Consider the following 26,767-nt stretch of genomic DNA (forward strand, 5'->3'; position numbering starts at 1 on the left):
AGAAGAAATGAAAAAGCAACCATCCATCAATCAATCAATCAATTCTATAGATAGATACAAAGATAGAAAGGGAATTCACTTATGCGATCGAATTGCCAAATAGTAAATTTTCAGCCACAAATTTCTAGTGGAACTTGAATATGCTCACCCTACCTCTCTTTAAAGAATCGTAGCTTTAGCTAAGGTTTATAAACTCATTAATAACGTCGAGGGTTTCAATCTTTTTGTATGTGTCAGGAGTTTTTTTTCTTTCTTTTTTCCCCCTTTTTTATATTTGAAAGTTTATATAGGTACAATTTTTTGAACCAGACTGCATCAAAAAAATTAACAGGTTCTAATTATTATGTTTATAGATCAGTCAAATAATTGTTTAAGCACATTCTTGAATTTTTTTTTTTCAAAATTTATTAAATATAAGATACTCTATATATATATCTAACTTATTATTTTCCAAAAAAAAAAAGAGTACGCGTACATTTATTTTGCATTTTATTTATCAAATAATTATGATTAAAAAATTAAATTAATTAAATAATTAAAGATACTTATATTCCCAACATCAAACAATTATTATGGATAAAATGTTAAGATCAACAAAAAGAGTTTTTTTTTTTTGAAAATATCAACAAAAAGAGTTGACATACTGAAGGAGAAATCTTAAAATACATATGAGGTACCATGTCACCCATACGACAAACAATGATGTCATGACATATGTGCAGTTATTTTGAACCATTATCATTCAAGTGGTGGTTGTATTAAATTTAACTACACATATCATGCATGCATCGATTGGTTGTAGTACATCTGAGATATTTTAAAATTTCTCATACTGAAGATATGCTTTCGGACATTAAGCGAATTTCAATTAGCTTAATCAAATAATAAGTAGATTTTATAGCTTTTTCCATCATACGGTGTCTCTTAACTAGACTCATAGAAAATACAAGTGTTTGCTCAACTAGAATCTTTAAAAGCAATCCACCCAAATTTCAAACGTGGATGATGGTCAGCTTTTTTTTTTTTAACTCTAGTGAAACCAATAATCACAAGCATGCATGCACAAATCAAAGATTAGCTTAGGTAGGTTGTTATTTGTAAACCCATGTGAAAAGAATAACTTATTTGTAATCTCTACCCAAAACTGGCAAAAGCAGCTTCCTAGATTGTTTGGTCTCCGGGCTATAGTCTTATTTCTGAACAGAACTCTAAAGTGCTGTTGCAATTTGCATGTGTGGAACAAATGCTAGCTTTCTAATTCAGGTAAAAGAAGCCACCTTTTTCATAAAGGAAAATCATGAGATTCAAATATCTCTTTCTGGGGAACTTGTGGTACAACTGTGGTACCGTGACATAATTGCATCCAGTCGTTAGATGTCAGTAGACCCTATCAATCTAAGTACATTCAACGACTGGATGCAACTGTAGCACGGTACCACAGTTACACCGTAGCCTGATTCTCTCTTTCCCCTCTTTTCTTTTTTCCTCTATTAATGTTTGTGGCCACCCATGATATAAAAAAGTTTTGACGTAAATTGGTATTGTCCCAATCAGTGCACACGACTTTGGGTGCAACCTAGGCTCAAAATGGGACACGTCGAGAAAACCCCGTTGATGATTGGCTGGTTATGTGACAATGAGGTGGGGGAATTGAAGTTATGAAAAGCCTTGCAAGTTGTGATTTTTGCTCCTGTAAATCCAAAAGTGATTGTCACGAAGGAAGTGGATTTGGCGAGTGAGAGTGAAAGCAACAGTTTATGACAGTGATGCAATTAAGATTGGCATTGGGGTTCATATTCATAGCGATCCAACCAAGTGGCCAACATATTAGAAGAGAGGAGAGGGGGGAGAGAGAGAGTTAATTTTGATGGGCAATACAATTGCAATCATGGTGATTATTGCTCTCTTCCTTAGGCAAGTTTTGCTATAATAAAGCAAGCATTAGTACTCATATGAGCACTTTACACTACCTAACACTTCCTTTCTAATACAAAAAAGTTACAACTCATCGCTTGACTCTGTTTATTTCTCTATTTGCTAAGAGAATTTTATTCTCCAAATTTTCTTTTCCATTTTTTTTCCCAATCAGTCGAGATTGAGGACCAAAATTGTGAATAAAATTCTCTCTTGATTTCAGTTTTTTTTTTCTAACAAAATATTAGTTTGTAATTAGTGGATATTAATTATATAGGAATGAAGAAGTAATTAAATCTTAACAAACAAGGAAATTATAATTCTCTACGATAGAACCCTTGTTAAACTATTTTTAATATAATTGTTAAGAAGTAAATCTACTTAATTATATGAGCTCATCTGGAAATCTCCACTCATACAAAATATGACAGAACATAAACATGAACATGTTTTGTTGATGAAATATATATAATTTTTAGTAATAATAATAATAATAATAAATGCTTCCATTACATGGCCAAAATGCATGTCATTAGGTGCATGCATGTATGCATAAATGAACAAAGCAAAAAGGAATAGAAGGAAGGTTCTTTTGGAATGGTCATAGTCTTTAAAGATTATAATAGCTGACTTCTTTGGCAGCGAACCAAATTATATACTAATTGTCCAGCCAAAAATGAGCAAGTAGTTAAGTTTCACAATTCACAAGAACAAAATAATTCCCTAACATTGTTGCCAAAAAAAGATTTTGAAAGCATTTCCAAGATTTTGAAGAGATCTCCGGCATAGTTTTTAGTGTTTTCTGAAATATGATGTAAATCAATTTAAATTAAATTTACTTCGTGCATTGAACTTTGTTTTATATGAAAGGTAATACAATTAATATATATATATATAACATGTATGTAATTAAATTTTATATATCAATTACATGCTAATTCTTCAAAATAAATAAATATATCTTATAATATTATTTATTTAATATATGATTAACATGGTACTTTAAAAGTATTTTAAAATTTCTTTTTTTAAGGATGTACATGAACTATGAAGTGTGTTACTGTTGTTGTTGTTTTTTTTTTAAAAAAATTCCAATTTTAAATAAGACAACATTGTAAATTACACTAAATAAAATAGCAGTATATTATTGGAATACGACGATTTATTCTAAATTTTAATTTGTGGAGTGTATTACACAAATACTTGCTGGAACAAAAAAAAAAAAAAAGGGTCGAAGATATTATACGGAAGAAGGCTATGATCCATCAGTTTCCTAGGAAAACAATTTCCGAGAAAATCTCAAGTGCTGTTTACGTACTCTATTCAACTCTGAAGTCTCATTCGATCTTAGTGATGTCTATAATTGAACGCATTCTAAGAAAGTAAATAAATAATTGGTGTCCTTGCATTCTGCAGACGAAGTTGAAGAAACGACACACAGTAACAGTATACGATCGATGACCACATGATCTTTCAGAGATACGCAGAATCTCTGCACATATTTCATTTATCATGCTCCTCCTGGCAACAACAATACTCTTCTTTTCTTTTTTTCAACTTTCAATTCATTGAATAAATAAATAAAAAAAAAAAACAATAAAGAGGGCAAGAACATTCAAAGTGTCACTCTCTTACTTTTTGTTAACGCATGATAACAACGCTGGGAAATCTATTTCAAATTTAAACTTTTATCTGAATTAATATAGATTATACAATTTTATTATAATTTAATACTCTCTATGTATAAGGTAAGGTATAAGTTTTAAGTCCCAATATCAAATTTTTCTTTCATAAATATGGGATATGGGCAGACGAATCTCTGAGAATAGTTGGATAAATCTCAAGTGCGAGTATAGAGATCTTGTTAAACGTTTATTCTACCGTATAAACCTGTATGTATGTATGTATGTATTATTATTATTATACGAGTTGTGTGGTAGCCGTGACTCCCAATTCCGTGGCCTTATTATTATTGCAATCGAAAATGGGGGGGAAAAAAACAAAAAAAATTAAACCGACAAAGCCAAAAAAGCATGTCAAAATCACTAACCTTTTTTACCCCCTGGCACGACGAGGCGGAGGAGAAATCAGAATGGCCCCCTGAGTCCTCGACTCATCAATTCCCCACCCTGGTTAGGTGAACTTCTTAACCCAGCTTACTTTGGGCAGTCAGTCAGCCTTTGGGAAAGCATCCGACATTACGACCCACACACGTGTCCATGACGTATAGGTTTTCGACGGGCATATTATATATTATTAGGTTTGGAGTAAGACCTCTTGATAAGAGTAAAGATGGGCCAATCAGAAAAAGGGAGCATAATCCGTCCCTATCCAGTGGGGGCCCACCTGAGAGTGACTTCGCACTTCTAAGCCGACCTGGGATTTTTCCAACATTTCATTATCTTTTACTTTTGTTAACAAAGGTACGGCTATCGGTTCGTGTTTCTCATTTTATCCTGTTAATTTTAACTATTTTTTTTTTCTTTGCAATTAATAAAAACTAAATCTCTTTTTTTTTTTTTTTTTTTTTTCAGTCAAAACTTTCCTCTAGTTATAATTTTCATTTTTCTTTTTGAATTAAAACTCCAATTTTTCTAATTACGATGATCGGGGGAGTTGCTGGCTCTGCTGGGACATTGGGGCTCAAGATATTTTTTGTTATCAAACTTATGTCACTGTCACAAGCACAGACCCAAAAAAATTATATGCGAGAATGACACGCGTCCCCATGCCAATAAGTTGGCCACCACGTACATTTGCTTCGGCTCATTTGATCGACAATCGAGCATGCACGAGCTCCAACTTGACACGCCCCAAACTGTATGAGAATGACACGTGTCATAATACCAATAACTAATTGGGGAAAAGGATTTGCGTGGAACAATTCAATCGTGCCTTTGCCTGTAGTAGAGTAATAAGTTCGATCACGAGATTCATTGATATTTTTAATATTAAATTTTAAATTTAAGCACTCTTTTAGATATTTCTTAACACCCTTTAACACCTTTTTAAATAATAAAAATAACCTTAACTAAAACTTATCAGTGTAAGTCCCTTTTTTTAAACTTTGTTATTAAACTCGATTTCGATACTATGATTTCTTCCATTAAAAAAATGATTTTTTTTTTGTTCCTTACAACCACCGGTAAAAAATTTCTCATCCAAAAATTAGAGGAAAAAATAACCTTTTGATTTATAAAATGTTAATTTTTTTTAAAAGAAAAAAATTATTTGACTTTTAAGAGGAACTTTTAATTAGAAATTATCCCATTATATAGTTTTAATAAAAGTTAAAATTTTAAAATAATTAAAAAAGTTTTAAGATAAGTCCTACTTTAAATTTAATGAGTCCCATTTAGAGACCCATTATCTTTCCACAGGACAAAACACTGTTGGTACTAGGTGGTATGATAACTCAACACAAGTGTTTCTCCTAAATCCTAATTACACTAAGAGTATAGACGCTATAAAGTGACTCCTCACGAAAACTTGTTTTTACTTTACAAAAACTTTTAACCGTGCGTTCCCACTCGTCCTTCTTTTATTTTATACTCAATAATAAGTGATTCTTTCATAACAGTTTATTGGAATTTTTTTTTTTTATATTTTAACAGTGCTCTCACTTTATTGGACATCCTTAATAGAAAATTATCATTATTGTTATTATAATAGTAATTTTCTAATAAAAAATGTCTTACTTTAAAGAAAAAAATTCTCTATCACATTCATATAAAAAAGAAATACTATACTTACAGATACTATATATACAAACTGATATAATATATATATATATATAAAGATGAAAAAAAAATATATATATATATAAAGATGAAAGATTGAGAGTCCAAGAGATCGCCAATAATATATAGTATGTCACTATTCATCTGGTCAACAATAAAAGGGAGCAGCAGTAGACAACTTTGACGAAGGGGCCTCAAATTATATGCAAAGAAAAAGACATACAAGTGAGCTAAGACAGGGCATGCAAACACCTTTTCGTACACAAAAGCTTTTTTCTCTTGCTTGCCTCCCAATGATCATACCAAGAACATCGACTCTCGCCGTTGTTGCACTAAGAGTAAGAGACCTGATGCTAGCTAAGCTAATGCAGTGCATGTTCCAAGAACTAATCACTCGTTCGTTCGTGTACCCGCATGCCCACTATAAATAACCCCCCCACTCGAATCTTATTCAAGCCATTTCTTTTTCTTGATGGCGAGGGTGAAGTTGAAAGCGCAAAATGCGTGGTGCTGGTTCTGCTTTTAACCTTGTTTCTTCTCTCATCTTTTATCACTCTCTCTAAAGCCTACTGCCGTGGACACGACACCTTTTATTTTTATTTTTTGGTCCTCTCTCTTTCTTTCTTTCTTTCTTTCTTTCTTTCTTTCTTTCTTTCTCTCTTAAAAAATAAATAAATAAATAATCATGGAAAAGAGAATCTATGCCCACCATTGTGTTCGATGAATAGCTTCTCTCCCATGGGCCCACAAAAAAACAGCGATCCCCTCGCCATGTTTTAGTAATTTCAAAAGTTGCTGAAGTAAACGCCCTGGCCGATTTTTTATTATCCCCCGTACAGACAAACAAAACAAAATAAAACAAATTCCCAAAATTAAATATTAAAAAATTAAATACGTTTTACTTTGAATTTTAACACGTGTTTGTTTGTTTGTTTTCGGGATTTATTAATATATTTCCTCACCGGCGATGCGGACACTGGTGACCTTGGCCAGACAATGCTTATCGGAGGAGTCGGCGCGTGTGCTGGACGACGCTGTGGGCGTGGCGCGTCAGAGGCGTCACTCCCAGACGACGTCGCTTCACGTGGTGTCGGCGTTATTGTGCGTACCTTCCTCGCTTCTCCGCGAAGCCTGCGACCGCGTTCAGAGCTACTCGGTGAGTCCGAAGCTCCAGTTTCGAGCTTTGGAGCTCTGTCTCGGAGTGGCGTTCGACCGCCTGCCGTCGTCGAAGTCCGTCGAGTTCCCGCCGATATCGAACTCCCTGATGGCGGCGATCAAACGGTCGCAGGCGCAACAGAGGAGGAATCCGGATAATTATCATTTGCAGCAGATTCACTGTAACCAGCAAACGGCGTCGCTTTTGAAGGTCGATTTGAAATACTTTGTTTTGGCTATTTTGGATGATCCTATGGCGAGTCGGGTGTTCGGCGAGGCCGGTTTCTTAAGCCGTGATATCAAGTTGGCTATAATTCAACCGTCAGTTACTCAATTCCCTCCAAGGCTCTCACTCACACGTTGCCCGCCAATTTTCCTTTACAATTTAACGGATTCGTTTCCCGGGCGGGCGGGGCTGAAATTACCGTTTGGTCCTGACGATGTCGATGAGAATTGCAGGAGAATTGGGGAAGTTCTCGCGGGGAGAGATGAGAAAAAGGGGAAGAATCCGTTGCTCGTTGGTGTTTGTGCGAATAGTGCACTGAAAGGATTTGTTGAGAGTGTAAACGGTGGGAAAGTGGGTATTTTTCCGAGGCAAATTTACGGGTTGGACGTGGTGTGTGTTGAGTATGAGATTAATGAATTTGTTGGTGGGAGAGTGAATGTTGAGATGATGATGTTGAAGTTTAAGGAGGTAGAGAGTGCGGTGGGGCGATGCTCGGGGCCTGGTGTTGTTGTGAATTATGGTGAGTTGAAGGTTTTGGTTAGTGATTCTGTTTCTACTGAGGCTGCCCGCTTTGTCGTCTCCCAATTGACTAGTTTGTTGAAGAGCGGTAACGGTGAGAAGCTGTGGTTGATTGGAGCTGCCATGAGTTATGAGACTTACTTGAAAATGCTTGCCAAGTTTCCTGGTTTAGACAACGATTGGGACCTCCAATTGTTGCCTATTCACTGGAAATCCAGGTATTGTGTTATTATGTCATTTTGCTTTATCTTGCCATTGCTTTTTAATTATTTTATGTCTTCTGTAGTTGACAGGGTTCTTTGTTTTAATATATATATTTTTTTCCGATAATGTTAAGTATGCTGCATGCCTCTTTGTTTCTGCTTCGGCTCATGGAGATTGGTGGCCATTAAGGTTTAAACTAGCCTCGTCAGAATACAAAGCTTAAGACTTTTGAATTTAAAGAAAAGGCATGCTTTGGTGGTGATTGGTGGCCATTAAGGTTTAAAGTAGTTAACATCAACGAAGACAAAATGTAGCTGTAATGCAGTATTTACTGTAGGTTTAATTTCCTCTTTTTTTTTTTTTTTTGGTGGTATGAGGCTAGTACATTTCCAAATTGTTCTCATGAACGCATGTGTGCACTTTAGCTTCTCTGTTGCATCTCACAGTTCCATGCTCATTATATACTTGCAGCTTGATGGGGTCATTTGTTCCATTTGGTGGTTTCTTTTCTTCGCCGCCTGATTTCAAGAATCCTGTGAGAAGCAAGAGTCATTATAGCACCTTGTGTTACCTTTGCACAGAGAAGCTTGAACAGGAAGTTGCAGCTCTTTTGAAGCTTGAATCATCCGACTCAGTTACCGATCAGTGCTTAGATAACTTAACATCATCTGATAGGATAGCAGCTCTGGACACAAGCAAGGGTGTTGGCGTGGCCAAGGTTTGTTATTCAAATTTTAGAATCTTTGACTCAATCAGAATGTGTGCACATGCACTTTCTACACAATTACAAAATCTACCCATATTTTCCTGTAGTGAATTGAATGTCCAATCTATTTTCTGCATCTTATTTACTGAATAGTGAAACATTTATGTAAGAATGTGCTTAATCAACCGGTGCAGGCAAAGGATGATGTAACGGCATTGAATGCTAAAATTATGGAGCTGCAAAGGAAGTGGAATGATACCTGCCAAAGTCTTCATCGCACTCAACTGGTGCCCAAACTAGATATTTGTCAGAGGTCCCATGTCCAGCTCTCTGAGTTCGTTCGGTTAATGGCAAACAGGAAAGGAAGCAGCAGTAAATATCCATCCTTATGCGAAAGTCAATGCACAAATCCAAGTCCTGGTGCACACATGCTTTCACAAAACATTTCTTCCGCAGAACAAAATGCGACAATACCTTTGTCTTCTGAAGCCGATAATGTCAATTTCCAATCTAGGCTACCGATAAACTCTTCAACGAAGCCACAAAGAAACAATGATGAGCATCTGCTACCCCCTCACCCTCTGGCTGATCTGTACAAGCCTCATGAGCACACATCATTTTCTTTCCTCACTTCTGTAACAACGGATTTGGGGTTGGGAAAAATCTACCCATCAACCAGGCAGGAGGCGAACACTCCAAAATTAATAGATAATAAGGAGCAATGCTTCTCAGGCTCCATTTCTGCTGAGTTTGATGCAGTTAGCGAGGGTACTTTTCACAATGTAGCCCAATCTTCTTCCTGTTCTGCTCCTCATACAGGGGAGCCCTTTGATCCAAGAGATTACAAGACACTTAGAATAGCACTTGCTGAAAAGGTTGGTTGGCAAGATGAAGCCATATGCACTATCAGTCAGGCTGTATCCCGCTGGAGAATTGGAAACGGAAGGCATGTTGGCTCAAATAGTAAACGAGGCATTTGGCTTGCATTCCTTGGACCTGACAAAGTTGGAAAGAAAAAGATTGCTTCAGCTCTTGCTGAGATAGTGTTTGGAAACAAGGGAAAGTTAATCCATGTTGATGTGAGTTCTGAACAAAGGGTTAGCCAACCAAACTCCATATTTGACTGCCAAAATATTGATTTCTGTGATTGTAAACTTAGGGGAAAGGTTCTTGTTGATTACATTTACCAAGAGTTTAGGAGTAAACCTTATTCAGTTGTCTTTCTTGAAGACCTGGATAAGGCTGCTGATCCTATTGTCCAAAGTAGCTTGACCAAGGCCATCAGTACAGGTAAGTTTACAGACTCATATGGCAGAGATGTCAGCATCTCCGGTATGATTTTTGTGGCAACATCAACAATTTTGAAAGGCAAACATAGTGTACATCCACAGACGACACCTGTCAAATTTTCCGAGGAAATAATACTTGGAGCCAAAAGGTGGCAAATGCAAACAGCAATCAGTCATGGTTTTGCAGATGCTGCCAGAGGTAGCGGTATGAATGTGAAGGTTACACCAAGGAAGGAAATTTCAAATCCAGAATCTAGGAGGAAAAGAAAGCGGACTGACGACGGTGATTCTCCAATAAATTCACAGAAACAGATTGACGATTCATTCAGATCTTATCTAGATCTTAACCTTCCTGCAGATGAGGCAGAAGAGGACACCAGTTCTGAAAAATTTGACAGTGATACTATCTGTGAAAATTCAGGAGCCTGGTTGGAAGACTTCTTTGATCAAACAGATGCAATTGCGGTTTTCCAGCCATTAAACTTTGATCTGCTTGCTGAGAAAATTCTGAGGGAAATCCAACCAAAATTCCAGAGAGCATTCGGGTTTGAGGTTCTCCTTGAGATTGATTATGAAATCCTGGTACAAATTCTTGCAGCCACTTGGTTATCCGACAGGAAGAAAGCAATAGAGAACTGGATTGAGAACGTTGTTCTCAGAAGCTTCTATGAGGTCAGAAGGAAGCACCATTTTACTGCTGGGTCTGTTGTGAAACTGGTAGCTCATGAAGGTCTTCTTGTTGAAGAGGAAGCTTCCGGAATTCGTCTTCCTAAAATAATTAATGTTTAACTTGTGTTTCGCTTATGTTGTCTGTTGTAATTAGATGAATAATCTAGGTCTTGTCATAGTGTAAAGAAGCTTGTAGCGTTGAGAAGCCTTTGTGTTTGGCTGAGAATTCCCAAGTTGTTTTGGGTGCGGTAGTATCTGTGACTCTGTGTTGTCGTATTTAGTGTTGTTAATTAATAAATGCATGATGCTTTTCGTGTTTAGGAATAAATCTTTTGCCTCTTTCGTTTTTATTTTCTTGATCTTGACATTTCTGCCAGATTCTTCAACTTAGATCTTTTTGGTATTTGAAAATTTAACGGAAACGAAAGATAGCAACGGTAATAAAACTTTTGGCGGGAAAGAAAACTGATCGTCAACAGTCTGAAGCTCGCGAAGAAATCTTGGCGGGAGCTAACACCTTTAGAAACCCAAACCTTTCTTGTGGGCCTTGGGCCCAATTCTCTGTGTTCAGCATTTCCCAAGTTTTCTCTTATGTATCCCCAACTTTTTGTCTTCTCAAACCCTCCTGGCACCAAAATTAGTTTATCAAGTGTTTTTTTCCCCCTTTTTCCGTCCTATTAGTAGTACTATTACTATATAATTTATATTAATCCACAACCTTTATGACATGAAAGCAAGAAAATAGTGGATTTTATTCTAGGCACGTAAAGTATAAAACCAAACCCTAGATTTTATAAGAGCAACTACAAGCTTAATCTCTCAAATAAATCATTAGGCTAAGTGTCTTATTTTGTTATAAAATACAAAATAAGGAATTTAATCTGATTGTTTTGTTTACTTGTCAATTTTTATGGTTTTATTCTTTTATTTTGTATTTAAAGCATGTGTATTAATGAAGCTCAAACATTTAGACTTGAGTAATAGGAAGACCACTCCTTACCGCTATAACTAAACCTTAGTCTCAAAGTTTATGATTTTATTTGATTTTAAAGTACGTTCGTAATTAATTAATATAAAATACCTTAATGCTTTTCAAAATTAAATTGAAATGCAACAGTTACAGAATACAAATGAATCAATAACATTTTAAAATTTTCGTTTTGAAGAAATTTATAAGAGTAACAACTAACCAACGCACATATTTAGATGAGCGTCGGGTCGGGTCAGAGAGGCTCCAGACCCTGAACTAGATGGCCGGTGGTGTGGACCACCCACTGCCGCACTGACCCAGCTTCTTTCTTGGAAAATTTACAGAAAAAGAGAAAAGCTAGCAAGACTTTTCTAAGTTAATTTTATTGGCTTTTCGTGTGTGGGTTGGCTTCATTCATGACTCATCATCGGTCAATGCTATCTTTAAGTTTCTTTGCCCAACCATTCCATGATCGTATTCGCGGTCATCAGTTCACATTTACTTCTTCTCCTGCTTTAAATTTTTGGAGAAAATCAAATATTTATGGCGGTTTTGCAATTGTTTAAAGTGATTTCTATTCTATCAAAAAACAGTAAGAATCATCTTTTTCTTTTTCTTTTTCTTTTTTCCAAAATCATTTTAAAGTGTTTTGTTTGAAAATATTTTTTTTTTCCTGAATGATGTTTAGAAATAAATTTAAATGCATTCTTGGTGTTTAAGAAAAGAAAAAAGAAAAACGAGAGAAAGTGAAAGGAAGAAAGGAAAATATTTTTCTTTTTATTTAGTTATGAAAAAGTAACTTGGAAGGGGATGATAATGGAGATAATAAAATAAACCTTTCTTGATTGCATGAACTCTTATCTCATAGATCGAATGAAGAATTGTTAAATCTTAACCGATCAATCTTTAGTCATCTTTTTATATTTTTTTGCAAATTTAAAAATATGTAATTAAAAAAAATAAAAGCCTTGAACATATAAATAGGATTGGCAATGGGACGGAATGTGTTGAGATTTATCAATATCAGTCACGTCCTATATATGTAAATGAGATAAAAAAAATCACACTCCCATTCTTATATATATATATATATTAACAAAAATACGTCTCAATCTCGTTTCAAAAGAGATGAGATTTTACGGGATCCCATCCCAATTGAAAAAATTTCCATCATTAGTCGGTAATGAGACGGGATGGGACGAGATTTGTCAATCCTAGCCACATCCTATACATACAGGTGGGATAAAAAATATCTCACTCTTGTCCCTATATTTTTTTGTGAGACAAAAATATGTTTCACTCTCGTCCCTATATTTTTTTATGGAATAAAAATATCTCAATTCCGTCCCAAATGAGATAAGATCCCACAATATCTCATCCCATCAAAAAAAATTGTCATCCTTACATATAAATAACTCTCTTACTTTTAATGTAAGTGGAATTTGATTCAAGCCTCTTATCCAATCTAAGATATTTGATTAACTGAACCAGCTAATATCTATAATAAATATTATTTTTTGTGTTATTTAATTTTATGCCCTTAGCATCTACATTAGGAACAATAAATTGATGTTGACCAATAATCGACTAAAAAAAGAAAATTCTTTGTTTCTCAATACACAGATTACAATAGGAACCAACACATTTGCACAAAAAATTTTTCCATCATCTTCAGTGAATGATCACATACGGCGACTGCAGCATCAGACGCAGCTTTCCGCCCTTCGACCATGATATGAAATGCCTCTCAGCCGCTTTCATGGGTCCCGCTTTTCTGAATCTGTTGTGTAATCATTGATTGTCGTTTGTGTTCAGTGGGCCCGCCAACGGACTTTTCTCATTGTTGACGAATTCAAGCGTAGACTAGCAATCTCTGAAACGAAATCTAAACCGTTCAAATTGTTAGACCGATTTGATTGCGATTTTTAAGAGTAACGCTACACATCTCAAATTTTTTATCCCAAAAAATTATCTTAAATAATGTTTCATTTATTAATTATTTAGTGAGATAATACAATTAATTCACTTGGATCTTGTAAAAAATTATCAACCACTCAATTAATGAGATCAGGCTACAGTGCAACTGTAGTACCGTGCCACAATTACATCCAGTCGTTGGATGTACTTAGATTAGTGGGGTCTACTGACATCCAACGGCTAGATGCAACTGTGGCACGGTACCACAGTTGCACCACAGGTTTTCCCCAATTAATGATACATCATTTAGGATAACTTTTTGGGATAAAAAAATTGGGATGCGATTTTTAATTGCATAAACGCTATGTGAATCAAGAGCCGTTGATTGGCAATCATGATCAAATGAGCTGTCTTTTTTTGTGGAATTTATAAGGTTTCCTATTGGAAAGGCGCCACTCTTTAAAGCATGATCTTTAAACTTTATGCTTATCAATTTGGAATGAAATGTCCTTTGTCACTTGTCTCTAAGCTACAATTCGATATTCCTTTAATTTAAATCCTAAAGTTCTATTTTTTAAGGGAAAAAAAACCCGAAAATCTAAAGATTCTCCTGCCCGCAATCTTCTCCTCATACAATCAAAGTTATAATTTTTATTTGATTTATACAGATTAAGAGATCAAATTTTGCTTATGTATGGGTAATATTGACATATTAAATTTGTCTTTATCCTACAAAAATTAAATATACGATTTTGGCTATCATATAAAGAAAAAAACAGTTGACTCGTTACACATTACAATTGTTTAAAGACACACATTATTGTACAAGACAATTTGATTGAAAAAGAAAACATAATCACGGGTAAAATAATTGATATTTGAAAGTTATTTAAACGTATTTGAAATGGTATTTTAAAAACTTACTCTTTCAATATTAAGGAGACTCCAACTATTCAAGATATGTAAATACGAGGAAGAGATAACAATAAACTCCATTAGAAAATTATTGACAATAAATTATTGCACTTAAAACAACAAAAGAATTAATAGAATCACTTAAAATATGGTGAGACCCTTTAATTATTTTATTTAAAATAATTTACTATTTGAGATACTCATGTCGACGTGAATAAGCTTAAGCCACTTGAGATTGCTTTTGGGAGGCTCATAAATTATTTGAAAAAGTTAAAATTTAATTTTGGATTTTAGTAATTTTTTTTTTTTGAATTTGCTTTTGATAAAAGCACTCAATCCCACATTAGATTTTGAAAAGTAGAGAAAAAAATAGTCTTTCAAAATCATATTTTGAGAATTATTTTTATATCTTACACAATTCTATATATATCCTCATATGCATTATAAAAATTCAAAATCATCCTTATTAATTAAGAAATAAAATCATTAATTTTGAACAGATTATTATTATTATTATTATCATTTATGTTGAGATAACAAAGTAAAAAATAAAATTCATAATATAAAATATTTATTTTAATTATCAATTATTATATGTACACAATAAAAAATATTTTATATTTATATTTTTAAATGTTTAAATAAATTTTATTCAACACTATGTCAAATTCAATCATTGACATTCTTATAGTAATTTAATAATAAGATTTACTAAATACATATAACTACTTTTAAAACTCATAATATTTCTAAAAAATAATTTTACCAATCATTTGATTCTTCTCATATTTGATTATTTTTACTGTACAACTAATAATAATCATTTTAAAATTTACAGTATTATCAAACCAACCCTTAACTTACTCGAGATACAAAATGAAAATATCTAAAACAATTTCATCTGAAGACTCTTAGAAAATTAATTCACACCACTTAAGAATCAGCATCCTAAAAATAAAAGTAATTAGATTTTAACTATACACTAATATTTAAAAAAAAAAATGCGGTACAAAACCTTTAAAAGTTAATTGAACAAAAGTAGGAGAACTGGGTATTATAGTCTATTGCCCAAGTCCACAACACAATGATATAAAAAGAAAATGTTATTTCAAAATATTTTCTTCTGGGCCGAAAAGTATACTTCTAGAAACCACCGAAATTGCACTAATTCCTCGATGGGTTCAAGAAAATCCTTTGCATAAAATAATTTCTATTTCGGACTGGTTATTTCCACTAGAACCAAACCACCACAATATTCACGGACTAATTAGATTACATTTGAGATGACACTTGTCCTTGTCGCACACGTTTGTCATGTATTTCAAAGTCACAGACAGTTACTTTGATTTAGTTTTTTTATCATTAAAACTTTAAAAACACAATGACGGTACATGGAGGTCCACGTCATACGGCAAGGCCCAAACGTGTAAAGCGTGACAATCCGGAATCTCGATACGGTCACCTTTTGGTGAGGCCGTTTCTATTGGATGTGCGACACGCGGCATTTCATCACTTGATGATGCTTCAGATATTAAAATTTGGATGGACCCCGCCATTTTCAATTTTTTTTCCTTTTTAAAGAATTTTTTTTTTTTACATGATTCTGTATTTGCATTTCATTTGCATTTGCATTTGGATTTGGATTCAAATTTCTGTCCAGCTACAACATAAAAAATAAAAAATAAAATAGAAAAGAAGCAAGAAAGCTGTAGTCGCAAATTGTATTGGCTTTTGGTTCATAAAGCTGGCCTTTTTGACCCAACAAAAACACATGAAAGGAGACCAAACCAAAAGTCCTTGAATTTCTCTCTCTTTATAAATATTATAGCTTTGTAATTGTAGGCATTGTGTTGAAAATAAAGCTCAAACCTTTTAAGGCCTGCTAATTGCCAAGCCGAAGTGCAGTTTGGAAATTTTTTTTTTTTTCCCTTCGCCAACTTAAAGGTGAGTTTTTATGTGATGATATTATTGCATGGTGACGGTTTCTGTTTGTTTGCTGAGAAAATGTGAGAAAAGAATGGATTTTGAGATGGTGGGGTGTTGTATATTGGTGGGAATTTCAAGACAAAGCAACAGTTTTGTTGGTGGGGAGTTGAGTTTAGTTATTTCTTGTGTGATAGAACCTAATAAGAAGGTCTGTCATGTTGTTATGTTTGTTAAGTTCTGCAACTGATTCTGTTTCAGTTTAGGTGTTTATTTTGTGGCTACCAAATTATGTTTTAATGGTTAGTTAAAGATTGTTAATTATTTTTACCTCCAAATTTAATTCTTGTAACATGGTTTAGTTTTAGTTTCTTCTTGTATGATTTTAATGGCATTAATTTTTCATTTGTGCTGCCCCATGGCCATCTCTTTGTTTGTTATTATCAGTTCTTGTTACTCTTTTACTATTTTTTTTTTTTTTTGGTTCCTTCTTTACTTATAATTCTTGCCATAAGCTGTCGTGTCGCTTGTCCATGTTTCTCATTCTTGTAGTTGTAATAGCATTTGTAAATATGGTTTCTGTTATTATTTTGCAGAGAGGTGAAACTTTTAATTGGAGGTCTGAGAAGAAAGAGATTTCCATGTGCAGTGGTTTAAAGAGGAAACCAACACAAACGGGTTTCATCATGGATACTGATTCTCAGAAGCAAGATGGTTTGTGTTATAATTTTTCAATTTTGCTTGAACTGACTGCCTCAGATGATTTAGATGGGTTTAGAAAGGCAATTGAAGAAGATGGTCATGATATTGATGAGTCGGGTTTGTGGTATGGTAGGATTATTGGTTCGAGAAAGATGGGGTTTGAGGAAAGAACGCCCCTCATGATTGCTTCTATGTTTGGAAGCAAAGATGTGGTTAGTTATGTCATTAAATCTGGCCATGTTGATGTTAATAGGGCTTGTGGTTCGGATGGGGTCACGGCTTTGCACTGTGCTGCATCCGGTGGCTCTGCTAATTCAGTTGAAGTTGTCAAACTCTTGCTTAATGCTTCTGCTGACGTCAATTCTGTTGATGCTTATGGAAACCGGCCTGCCGATTTGATTGCCAAGAATTGTAATTTGGGTTTCAATTCAAGGAAGAAGGTTTTGCAGGCTTTGTTGAAAGGCAGTGGTACTGGTTGTGTTGAAGAAATCGACAATCTGTGTGATCAAGTAGTTTATAAAATGGAGGAGCAAGAACAGCCAGAGATTTCAACACCTCGGGTATTGAAAGATGGAGCTGAGAAGAAAGAGTATCCAGTTGATCTCACTCTTCCAGATATTAAGAATGGGATATACGGGACAGACGAATTTCGGATGTATACTTTCAAGGTCAAGCCTTGCTCAAGAGCTTACTCACATGATTGGACAGAGTGCCCATTTGTTCATCCTGGGGAGAATGCTAGGCGTCGTGATCCTAGGAAGTACCATTATAGCTGTGTCCCATGTCCTGAGTTTCGAAAAGGTTCATGTAGGCAGGGGGATGCCTGTGAATATGCACATGGTATTTTTGAGTGCTGGCTTCACCCCGCTCAGTATCGGACCCGTCTATGCAAGGATGAGACTAACTGCAACAGGAGGGTGTGTTTCTTTGCCCACAAGCCTGAAGAGCTCCGTCCCTTGTATGCCTCAACAGGTTCAGCAGTACCTTCCCCAAGATCATTCTCGGCAAATGGTTCTTCTTTCGACATGTTGTCAATAAGCCCGCTTGCTCTTGGTTCTCCATCAGCTATGATACCACCTACTTCAACACCTCCCTTGACTCCCTCTGGGGCCTCGTCTCCTATGGGTGGAACCATGTGGAACCAGCCTAATATTGCCCCTCCTACATTGCAGCTTCCTGGTAGCAGGCTGAAATCTGCACGTAATGCTAGAGACATGGATTTTGACATGGAATTACTCAGGCTAGAAAATCGACGTAGACAACAACAGTTAATTGATGAGATATCAAGTCTCTCGTCACCATCTGGCTGGGCCAATTCCTTGTCTTCGGCAGCACCCTTTTCTTCCTCTGCTGATCGAACTGGGGATATGAATAGGATTGGTGGAGTGAAACCAACTAACCTTGATGATATTTTTGGATCTCTTAATCCTACACTTATGCCTCAATTGCAGGGAACCTCATTGGATGCATCGGCATCCCAGTTGCAGAGTCCTACAGGCATCCAAATGCGACAGAACATGAACCAGCAGCTTCGCTCTAGCTACCCTGCATCTTCCTCTCCTGTGAGACCATCTCAATCCTTTGGGATTGATACCTCTGGGGCCACTGCAGCTGCAGTTTTGAGTTCTAGATCAGCTGCCTTTGCAAAGCGGAGTCAGAGCTTCATCGAGCGAAATACTGTCAGTCGTCATTCTGGGTTTTCTTCACCAGATTCAACAGCTGCTGTAATGCCCTCTAACCTGGCTGATTGGGGTTCCCCTGATGGTAAGTTGGACTGGGGCGTCCAGCGAGAGGATCTGAACAAGCTGCGGAAATCTGCATCTTTTGGTATTAGAAGCAATGGTGGCAGTGTGGCAACATCTGAAACCTCAACACCAGCAACTGCGGATGAGCCTGATGTGTCTTGGGTTCAGTCCCTGGTCAGGGACAGCCCATCCATAAGGTCTGGTCAATTTGGCTTTGAGGAGCAGCAGTGTCATCTTAACTCTGGGGGTTCAGAGATGCTTCCAGCTTGGGTGGAGCAATTGTACATGGAGCAGGAGCAGTTGGTGGCCTAGTACCAAACTTAGCCCCTATATAGTTATAAATTTAACTTTTAACTAGATTTTGCCATTTTTTGAATTGTTATTAGTAATCATCAGCTGTAAGTGAAAGGAAACGGTGAAGGAAAAGAAGTATAGCCCAATGGAGAAAACAAGTCGAGCAGTATCTAAGGTATTGCTCAAACTGCTGTTAGGTTAAGAATAATAGTTTACTTATTGTCCTTGTCATTTGTTCATCGTTTTTGTTTGAGTTCTCCAATTCATCTCAAGTGGGAAGATGCGGTAAAGAATGATCTTTCTGCTGAAGAGAGTGGGGAGGCAGATTAGTTCGAACTGCGTGAGATCAATCATTTCAATCTGAAAAAGGGGGAGAGTCATACAGATTTATTGGTTTATTGTTCATTATGATATGTATCAAAAGTTGTACAAGTAAACAACGTAATAAAATTAGTTCAGTATTAATGTCTCTTTGCGGCCCCCCACCCCCCCTCCCCCCCTCCTCTTCCCCTGTGTTTGTATCATTGAATTAGTATTGCTTTTATGTTCCTGATAAAAAACGGCCCAACTCTTTGTTTTTTTTTTCCTGGGTACGTGTACTCAGCTTCTAAATTCTAGGCATTAGCCATTAGGATATTGCACCGCATTGTCCTTGTGACAATTTAGAATTGCCCTGCGGCATGCAGCATATAACGCAATATCATTAGATGACTATATTACTGCAAAGATGTTTTAGACTTCTAGATTGGATGTAATTTTGGAGCTTTCAGTCATTCCAATTAAGTACCTCTACTTTTCTTTTTTAACCTTTCTTTAATTGTCATCCACCTGTCTTCTTTTGGGATTCTGCATTTTGCTTTCGGCAAGGAAAAGTTGATGGTGAGATTCGTGGATTCCCATTCCACGATTCTCAAATTGGATGACTGTTGAGCACTAGACAAAAGCAGCCTCGCTCATGTTTAACTTATTTTGTGTCTTTTGATCAACCTTTTTCTGTTCGGTAAATTTAAGTGGCATGAGCACTAGAAGAAGAAAGGTGAAAATAAGAGGCTATCAGCCTATCCTTTAGATGACACGTGTCCCGTAATGTTTTTGGTCTTCAGTCGCCATCTATCACCTATTGCTGCAGAAACCTAAAGCTTAATAGAGTAAAATTAGCTTACGATGACTTTATGTTACAATGGTTTGAACTTATCTCTTAATCTAAGATGTGAACGCAAAACTTTGGAAGTGTAGGGCGCTCTCTTCACGGCCGCCATCGCGTGCCGGCTTGCCTATGAAGAAAGGATGATAATGCTATTCTATTGGTATGATGTTGCTTGCTTAAATACCAGAGGATAAAACAATTAAATAATATGCAACATCCTACCAAGTTTGCCGGTTGAAAAATATTCTTATTTCCTCAAATTTTGGCTTAGTCAAGTTTGACTTGGCATATTAAATTGGGAAAATGGTGTTCTCACACATTCGCGCACAAACGTTTGCACAAAACGGTACGTTTTGTGCACCTTTAAAAGGCTCTTCTCATGTGCACAGCAATCACTCACATTCGCGTATGCCTCCTTTCACTGCAACAAAAACCCAGCAGCTTCCTCATTCTCTAGACACCATTCTCCCTCGTTCTCGGCTCTGTACTCCCTCATTCTCGCTGGATCTGTTTTGCCACACTCTCTCGGCTCCGATCACCCCCATTCTCGGTGGCTCCATTTCCCTCACTGTCTCGGTTCCGATCTGCCTCAATCTCTCGATCTCAGTTTCATCTACTTGCACTGAAAATTACGTTTATGCATTAAATCGTGTATAGCTTTCGATTCACAAGGAAAAGTTTGAACTAATTTCAATGGACAGGGAACCTCAACCAAACCATTTTCAGCTGCAAATAAACATATGCACGCCAAAATCACGGCTTCAATGCCACAGAAAGCTGAACATTTCCCCCTTCCCAATCAAACCATTTTCAGCTGCAAAACCATGTTGCAAATGCACTGCATAATCACTCACAAATCTCTAAGCCACATGAACAGACCAAGCAACTGGGTTTTCTCATATTTCATTCAACTTGACAAAATCACGTTGAAACTTGAGCTGAGAGAGTGAGGACAACCGAGAACGAAGTTATTGCTGTGTGGAGAACGAAACTGCTGGGTTTTTGTTACAATGAAAGGAGCCTTTTATAATGAAAACCGAGCTGTTGCACAGTTGCAGTGAAAACCGAGCTGTTACAGTGAAGGGAGAACGAAACGTAACATGTGTGTGTCTTGTTTGGTGCGTGTGTCTTGTGGAATTACGAGGAGCCTTTTAAAGGTTGCACAAAACGCACCGTTTTGTGCAAACCTTTGTGCGCATATTTGTGAGCATATCGCTACTGATTAAATTGCTTCTCAGTTCTCAGGGGGAAAACACAGAGAATTTGTCATACACGCCGGTTTCTAGATATTACATTGGTGGTTAATAAACACTTGTAATCTCAATATTTCTTCATCGGAAAGAAAGTGGCAGCTAAAGATCCGGCAGGTGCTTTTGAATATTGTCGTTTTCAACATAACCTTCCATTATTTGGTAATATAGAAGGAGGATGGATACCTTATCCCAATACCAATGCCTAATATGATAGTATGCATTGAAGAATCATCAAAATGAGAAATTTTTTTTTTGCTAGTGGGTCTATTGATTATACAGCTAAACAAGAAATGAAATTAAAAAGGGGTTCAAACGTTGTTTTCTTTAGTTAATGGTTATGCCAAAAATTTACAGAGGAAGTCCTACCATAAGTTAAAGTACCAGCTCATGCAATAATCGTTCAAGAATTTGAGACTCAAAATCTGCAAAAATGTCTTCAAAGTCTTGATGCCTCAAAAAGTTGCCTCTGGCTGGCCAATTTGAATCAAGAATCTCGGCTTCAACCATCTTGCAAATTTGATCACACGTGTTTATGTAATCTTGGTTGCGGCAATCTTTCTTTCTTGATCCCACGCATTTGCCTTCAGCTTTCTTTCTCTTCGGATCATCAAGAATCATCAAATTGTCGTCATTACGCTGTTGCGATTGGCACTCATTACGTTCAGGCTCTGGTGATAATTTCCTTCTCGAATTTGAATCCATCACTGAATCTGAAACAAGATTAATTTTGTGTAATGAAAAGCTTAATTGAAATGAATACGAGCACTTGATGCCAAAGTGAAAAGAAAAATGAAAAGGGGCACTAACCTGCCGAAGTGGTAACTTCGTGATCTATAATGAATTGATCAAAATCAAGAACCGAAACAGGGCTTGATTCTTCTGAGCTGCATTCAAGTTCCACATTTGTAAGTTTCATCTTCTTCTTCTTCTTCCTTGACTTGGCTCCATGACAAGACACTTGTTTACGAATGTTTGGTGTTGAAAACTCCAAAAAATCCGAGCTTTGCTTCAATTCTCCAAAACCCTTTTCGCGTATCTTCTCTTTTAACCTTTTCTCCTTCTTATGATCGCTTCCTTTTTCAAAGCTCAGCACAAAGAAATCCTCATCTTCGAGCTCAAAAAACGTTGGCATTGGCATGTCTCTGAATGACAATGTACCCTTGACTCTTCTACGTTCAGCTTGCAATCGGTCGTGATCATTACAAATTCCCTTACAATAATCAATTGAATTCATCGAACGGCTCCTTGTAATTGAAGTAGGAGTAGCTATGATGACACTGGGCATCGAATCCAACCCCATTAGCTTAGCCACGACACTCGGCGCAGCTTTGTCGTCACAAGCGGCAGCAATTGAACTGACAGATTCCGTAATGTGATCAGTAGGATGAGTAGGGAGGCTGCGAGAGCAAAGCATTCGACGCAAAATACCAGCAAGACGCCTTACGGTTGTACTAGTAGAAGAAGATGAAGCTGATGATGATGATGATGGTGACGACGACATCGATGAATTGCGTGACAGCAACAATTTTCTTGATTCTGTAGAATTCAAAAGACTCGAGGTTAGTGGGCATGCAGGCTTTCTTTACCAAAACAAAAAAAGAATGATGATTTGAAACCGTTGTAAATAACGAAATAAGTAACAAAAAGAACTAGTGGCGGGCTTTGTGTTTGAATGAATACTGTGGACTAAGGCACTTTTCATTTTGTTGCAGGAAACATGTTGCCACGCGCGTTGACAAGTCAATTTGATTTCTGCAATTTGTTGGGTGGCCAATTGGGCAAGGACTCGTTGTGGTTTTGCAAATGTTTTTTTTTTTTTTTTTCATAATCTCTCTGAGCGCGTTGCGGGTACTTGCGTCATGTACTTGTAGAAGCTTATTGCAAATTATTCACGCCAGCATCTTTTTCAAATTAGAGAGATAAAAAGTTAGATTGGCTTTAGATTTTGGTCACATCGCGTTGTCCGTAGGCTCAAGGGGCCATCGTTAATGAGCGGTAGTCATTTTTTTCAATTAGGTTAAAACTTAAAAGTGCTTGTAGAGCAGCAGTCACTTTGCATTTTTCAATTTTTCCTTAGTAGACGTGAAGTATACCCAACGCAATTAACGATGTGTCTCTATAGGATTGAACCCAAACGGAAAAGGAAAAAAAGAAAGAAAGAAAAATTCTTTTTTTTTTGAATTTATTTGTGTTGAAAATTAGGAACATTTCAGTGGTGATAACGCTGTTATAATTTATATACACATGCCGCTTGAGTACTTGAGTGATAAGTTATTTATCAATAATTTTATAAGCATAACAAAATGATTATGATCTTCTCCTGATCTGAGCACTTTTGATCTTTTATAGATTTTGTGTCATCTATCCTTTTAGTATTAATGTATGATTATAATTTAATTATTTTTTTAATTTATTAACCAACAATCATATTAATAAAATTTATTCAAGATAAGATAAGATCAAGAAGATCTTGATCTACAACAAAAACAATGAAAGAATATAAAAATTTAGTGTTGGGTAAAGTTACAACCACCAAAGCAGATTTAACCGAAGCCATCACATTTTTCATAAAAAATTACTGATTCTACATACATCTCCAAAATCCACAAAATGGTAGAAATTTTGTCTTGAAAAAAAACACACACACACACACACTAAACCAAACCCACACCAAAAGCAAACGAGTTGGCAGTTAGCCAATAGCGAACATAAACATAGATTTGCGTGCTGTGAGACAAGACATGTTAGATCACTAGATGTGTCGTGCAAAGCAGAGTGAGAGTGTACTCGTCATTAAGGGTTGAACAAACAAAACACTTGTTTTTGGGTCTGCAGCCGAAGTTGCTGACTGACACGCTCACCTTACTGGTTTTTTTCAAACCAAAAGCCACATAAATCTCGCTCCAGAGACAAAAATGGGTTGATGATGTAATGCCACATACCGACCAAACTCTATTCTATACTTTTGCTTTTCCAATTTCCATCTCCACTTCTTTTTTTTTCCATCTTTAACGCCAGATGAATCTCTAAATGTCGTATCATTCGATGTTTTTAACCGGAGAAAATCGAATAGAAGGAGTATTATTCTTTGTGAGTTATATGCTAATTAAACATTAAAGAACTTTCAGTGCCAAGGGTCCCATGCCCACTTCGCCATTTTTCTCTCCATTTAATTCACGTTCTTGACTTTTAATCTCTATAATAAAGTTTCTAATGGACCACATTGCAGTTTGCAGTTGTGTTTTGCCGGTTTTGGTTCAACTTTTTGATATTTTGAACTCATCAATCAACTTATCATTACTGTAAAAAGAACAGAGCGAAATGGGGTTTTGAGTTGGGTTCATAATTGTGGGTCTCTTTTCATAAATTTGAAGTTTGATACTGTATTTGGGCCTGGACTTCTTTTTTAATTAGTCCAATTTAGGCCTTCTGAGTTTTGGTTCAATTTGAAATGAATGCTTGGAAACTGGCAAATTTTGGTAGCAAAAGTTGATGCTGCAGAGATAATAATAAGCTTTAAGAGCAGAATTTAAACTTCATAAAGCAAAGGAGTTATTGGAAGTACATTATATAGGCTATGTGCCCTGGCTTAGGAAGACTAATAACGTAAGCTCTAAAAGTATTTTTCAAACTTGGTTGCTAAAAATTTCTTCAGCTGAGGGTCCGTCTCATAGTACACAATTTCTCCAGTGTCACTCACAAAGTGGTCTTCGCCAATGCTTTTCACCAAATTCTTGATCAAGTGGACTGGAATTGGCCCTGATTTATTCGGCTCACGGTAGTACTTTCCCAGCACTGGCTTTGCTGCCTTTGTCTGCAGAGCAAGAGCAACAACAATCAAACTCAAAACATTAAACAAACCTGCATATGTTTGATGCAATTCAGTTTTAATGAGATCGCGATCGTACGGCCTCTACTAAGTGATAATGTGGGATTTGAGGGAAAAGATGATGAATGACATGAGTGCCGATATCATGGTGAATGTTGTTGAAGATTCCATAATCTCTATCCACTGTTGTTAGCCCTCCTCTCAAATAATTCCATTCCTGCCAAAAACCAGATTCATTTTCTCAGCTATGCCTAAATCTGCAAGCCTTTCCCGAAATGGGAAAATGAATTGATTTTTCGCATTACCTTGCCACGGTACCAAGGTAGTTTGTGCTCATCATCACCATGGTGATGCAAATAGGTAACAAAGTCCAACCACATAACGAAAATCTGCCGCAAAATTTGAGCAACATCAGGATTCTCGTACGAATCAAATCAAAGAAAGAAATGATACAAGTGATGAAAGATTGTACCCACCAAGTAAGGAACACCATAAAGCTTAAACATTGTGATAGGACCAAATACAAAGGATAAATACACCAGCAAGCCAAACATGAAAGTCCAACAAGCAGTTGAAATCACCACTGCTTTTCTCTCCCCTGGCGAAAACAAACTGCTGTAAGGATTGAAATGAGATCCATCCTTTCCAGGACTTCGGTACCACTGTCATCATCAGAGCGCGGAAATTAAATATGTTCATCTGCTTAAATCATAACGAAAAGAAGCAATGTAATTGTAGCTTCAGGTTTAGCTTCATGCTCACCAGATATGCAGGGTATGCTAACATGGGTAAAGGCAATGAGAATCTCAGAATCCTTGTACTAGAATCCAATTTACTGTAAATCTTCTCAGGCATCTGAAATTATTAATAATAAATTGTAAAGAGTGACAATAATCAACAAATAAATGTACATAATTTGTGCCATGAAATCAGTAAAGCGGTTACCGGCACCCAAGATTCATCATGTTCAACGTTGCCATGGTTTTGGTGATGTGTTCTGTGGCTAATTCTCCTGTAGAAAAGATTTTTTCAAGAATCTTTAATTTATTGCACGAGACAAATTTGAAAGAAAGTAAGGAAAAGAGAGAGAGAGAGAGAGAAAAGAAAATGGAAGTTACAAGGATCTTAAAAAAAGCTCACCATCCGTTGTAAGGTACAAGAATTGACGAATGCAGGATGTGTCCCACAAAGCTGTTCAGCAAAGGACTTTCCGAAAAGCTTCCATGGCCACTGTTAAAAGAATCCAAAAACAGAATCACGAACTCATCTCTACATCAAACAAACAAAAAATGCAGCAAACAGGCCGAAGGAAAGACAGAGATTTTTGGAATATATATGCATACCAGTCATGGCCAAGAACAAAAATAGCCCAGAACATGGTTCCTTGAGCAACCCAATAGAGAGGCCAAAAGAACCAAGTGTTGAAGTGAGTAGCAGCAGCTAGCAATGCAAGAACCACAAGCAAATCTCTGAGTACATAGCTCAAAGACCTCCATGGATTCTTGACCCAGCAATGCTTTGGAATGGCAGCACGGATCTCGCCAATCTTGAATGGAGGAGGAGGTGCTGGGTCAAAGAAATCTCCTTTCTCAACAACCCCATTGCCATTCACTTCATTCTTGAGCTTTCTTCTTTCTCCATGCAGCAAAC

The 26,767-nt window shown here is 36.4% G+C and overlaps 4 protein-coding genes across 5 annotated transcripts; 2 read left to right on the top strand and 2 right to left on the bottom strand.

The window, feature by feature from the left end:
- The first annotated feature begins 5,820 nt into the window (after positions 1 to 5,820).
- On the top strand, positions 5,821 to 10,683 carry LOC18033680 (protein SMAX1-LIKE 7). Its single transcript, XM_006425015.2, has 3 exons — positions 5,821 to 7,772; positions 8,230 to 8,476; positions 8,659 to 10,683. The coding sequence occupies exons 1-3, from the start codon at positions 6,622 to 6,624 to the stop codon at positions 10,540 to 10,542; spliced, it is 3,282 nt and encodes a 1,093-aa protein (XP_006425078.1). The 5' UTR covers positions 5,821 to 6,621; the 3' UTR covers positions 10,543 to 10,683.
- Positions 10,684 to 15,923: 5,240 nt separating this feature from the next.
- On the top strand, positions 15,924 to 19,369 carry LOC18035329 (zinc finger CCCH domain-containing protein 66). Of its 2 annotated transcripts, none has more exons than XM_006425016.2 (2): positions 15,924 to 16,168; positions 16,744 to 19,369. In XM_006425016.2, exon 2 carries the CDS (start codon positions 16,789 to 16,791, stop codon positions 18,904 to 18,906), a length of 2,118 nt encoding a protein of 705 aa, XP_006425079.1. In that variant the 5' UTR covers positions 15,924 to 16,168; positions 16,744 to 16,788; the 3' UTR covers positions 18,907 to 19,369. The 2 variants fall into 2 exon arrangements, with proteins under 2 accessions (XP_006425079.1, XP_024034674.1); XM_024178906.1 differs by lacking the exon at positions 15,924 to 16,168 and adding an exon at positions 16,188 to 16,358.
- Positions 19,370 to 21,552: 2,183 nt separating this feature from the next.
- Positions 21,553 to 22,865, bottom strand: LOC112096226. The gene is made up of 2 exons (XM_024179452.1): positions 22,096 to 22,865; positions 21,553 to 21,998 (listed from the first exon to the last, which is right to left on the bottom strand). Exons 1-2 carry the CDS (start codon positions 22,787 to 22,789, stop codon positions 21,661 to 21,663), a joined length of 1,032 nt encoding a protein of 343 aa, XP_024035220.1. The 5' UTR covers positions 22,790 to 22,865; the 3' UTR covers positions 21,553 to 21,660.
- A 1,927-nt stretch (positions 22,866 to 24,792) lies between these two features.
- LOC18035201 (acyl-lipid omega-3 desaturase (cytochrome b5), endoplasmic reticulum) lies at positions 24,793 to 26,759 on the bottom strand (the record flags this gene model as incomplete). Its single annotated transcript, XM_006425019.2, has 8 exons — positions 24,793 to 25,102; positions 25,197 to 25,334; positions 25,423 to 25,506; positions 25,594 to 25,779; positions 25,880 to 25,972; positions 26,063 to 26,129; positions 26,258 to 26,347; positions 26,461 to 26,759. Coding segments are annotated over 8 exons (1,158 nt in total), but the record flags the coding sequence as incomplete, so codon positions are not given.
- Positions 26,760 to 26,767: the final 8 nt, after the last annotated feature.

Source organism: Citrus clementina, unplaced genomic scaffold, assembly GCF_000493195.1.
Source record: "Citrus clementina cultivar Clemenules unplaced genomic scaffold, Citrus_clementina_v1.0 scaffold_8, whole genome shotgun sequence".
In the NCBI taxonomy this organism is placed as follows: Eukaryota; Viridiplantae; Streptophyta; class Magnoliopsida; order Sapindales; family Rutaceae; genus Citrus; species Citrus x clementina.

What these genes read in the sequence shown, in the direction of transcription:
- LOC18033680 (XM_006425015.2), top strand. Translation starts at nt 6,622, where the DNA reads ATGCGGACACTGGTGACCTTGGCCAGACAATGCTTATCGGAGGAGTCG. An exon ending in CCTATTCACTGGAAATCCAG is followed by an intron (nt 7,773 to 8,229) that starts GTATTGTGTTAT and finishes ATATACTTGCAG; the next exon opens with CTTGATGGGGTCATTTGTTC. An exon ending in AGGGTGTTGGCGTGGCCAAG is followed by an intron (nt 8,477 to 8,658) that starts GTTTGTTATTCA and finishes CAACCGGTGCAG; the next exon opens with GCAAAGGATGATGTAACGGC.
- LOC112096226 (XM_024179452.1), bottom strand. Translation starts at nt 22,789, where the DNA reads ATGTCGTCGTCACCATCATCATCATCATCAGCTTCATCTTCTTCTACT. An exon ending in CGAAGTTACCACTTCGGCAG is followed by an intron (nt 21,999 to 22,095) that starts GTTAGTGCCCCT and finishes ATCTTGTTTCAG; the next exon opens with ATTCAGTGATGGATTCAAAT.
- LOC18035329 (XM_024178906.1), top strand. Translation starts at nt 16,197, where the DNA reads ATGGTGACGGTTTCTGTTTGTTTGCTGAGAAAATGTGAGAAAAGAATG. An exon ending in TGATAGAACCTAATAAGAAG is followed by an intron (nt 16,359 to 16,743) that starts GTCTGTCATGTT and finishes ATTATTTTGCAG; the next exon opens with AGAGGTGAAACTTTTAATTG.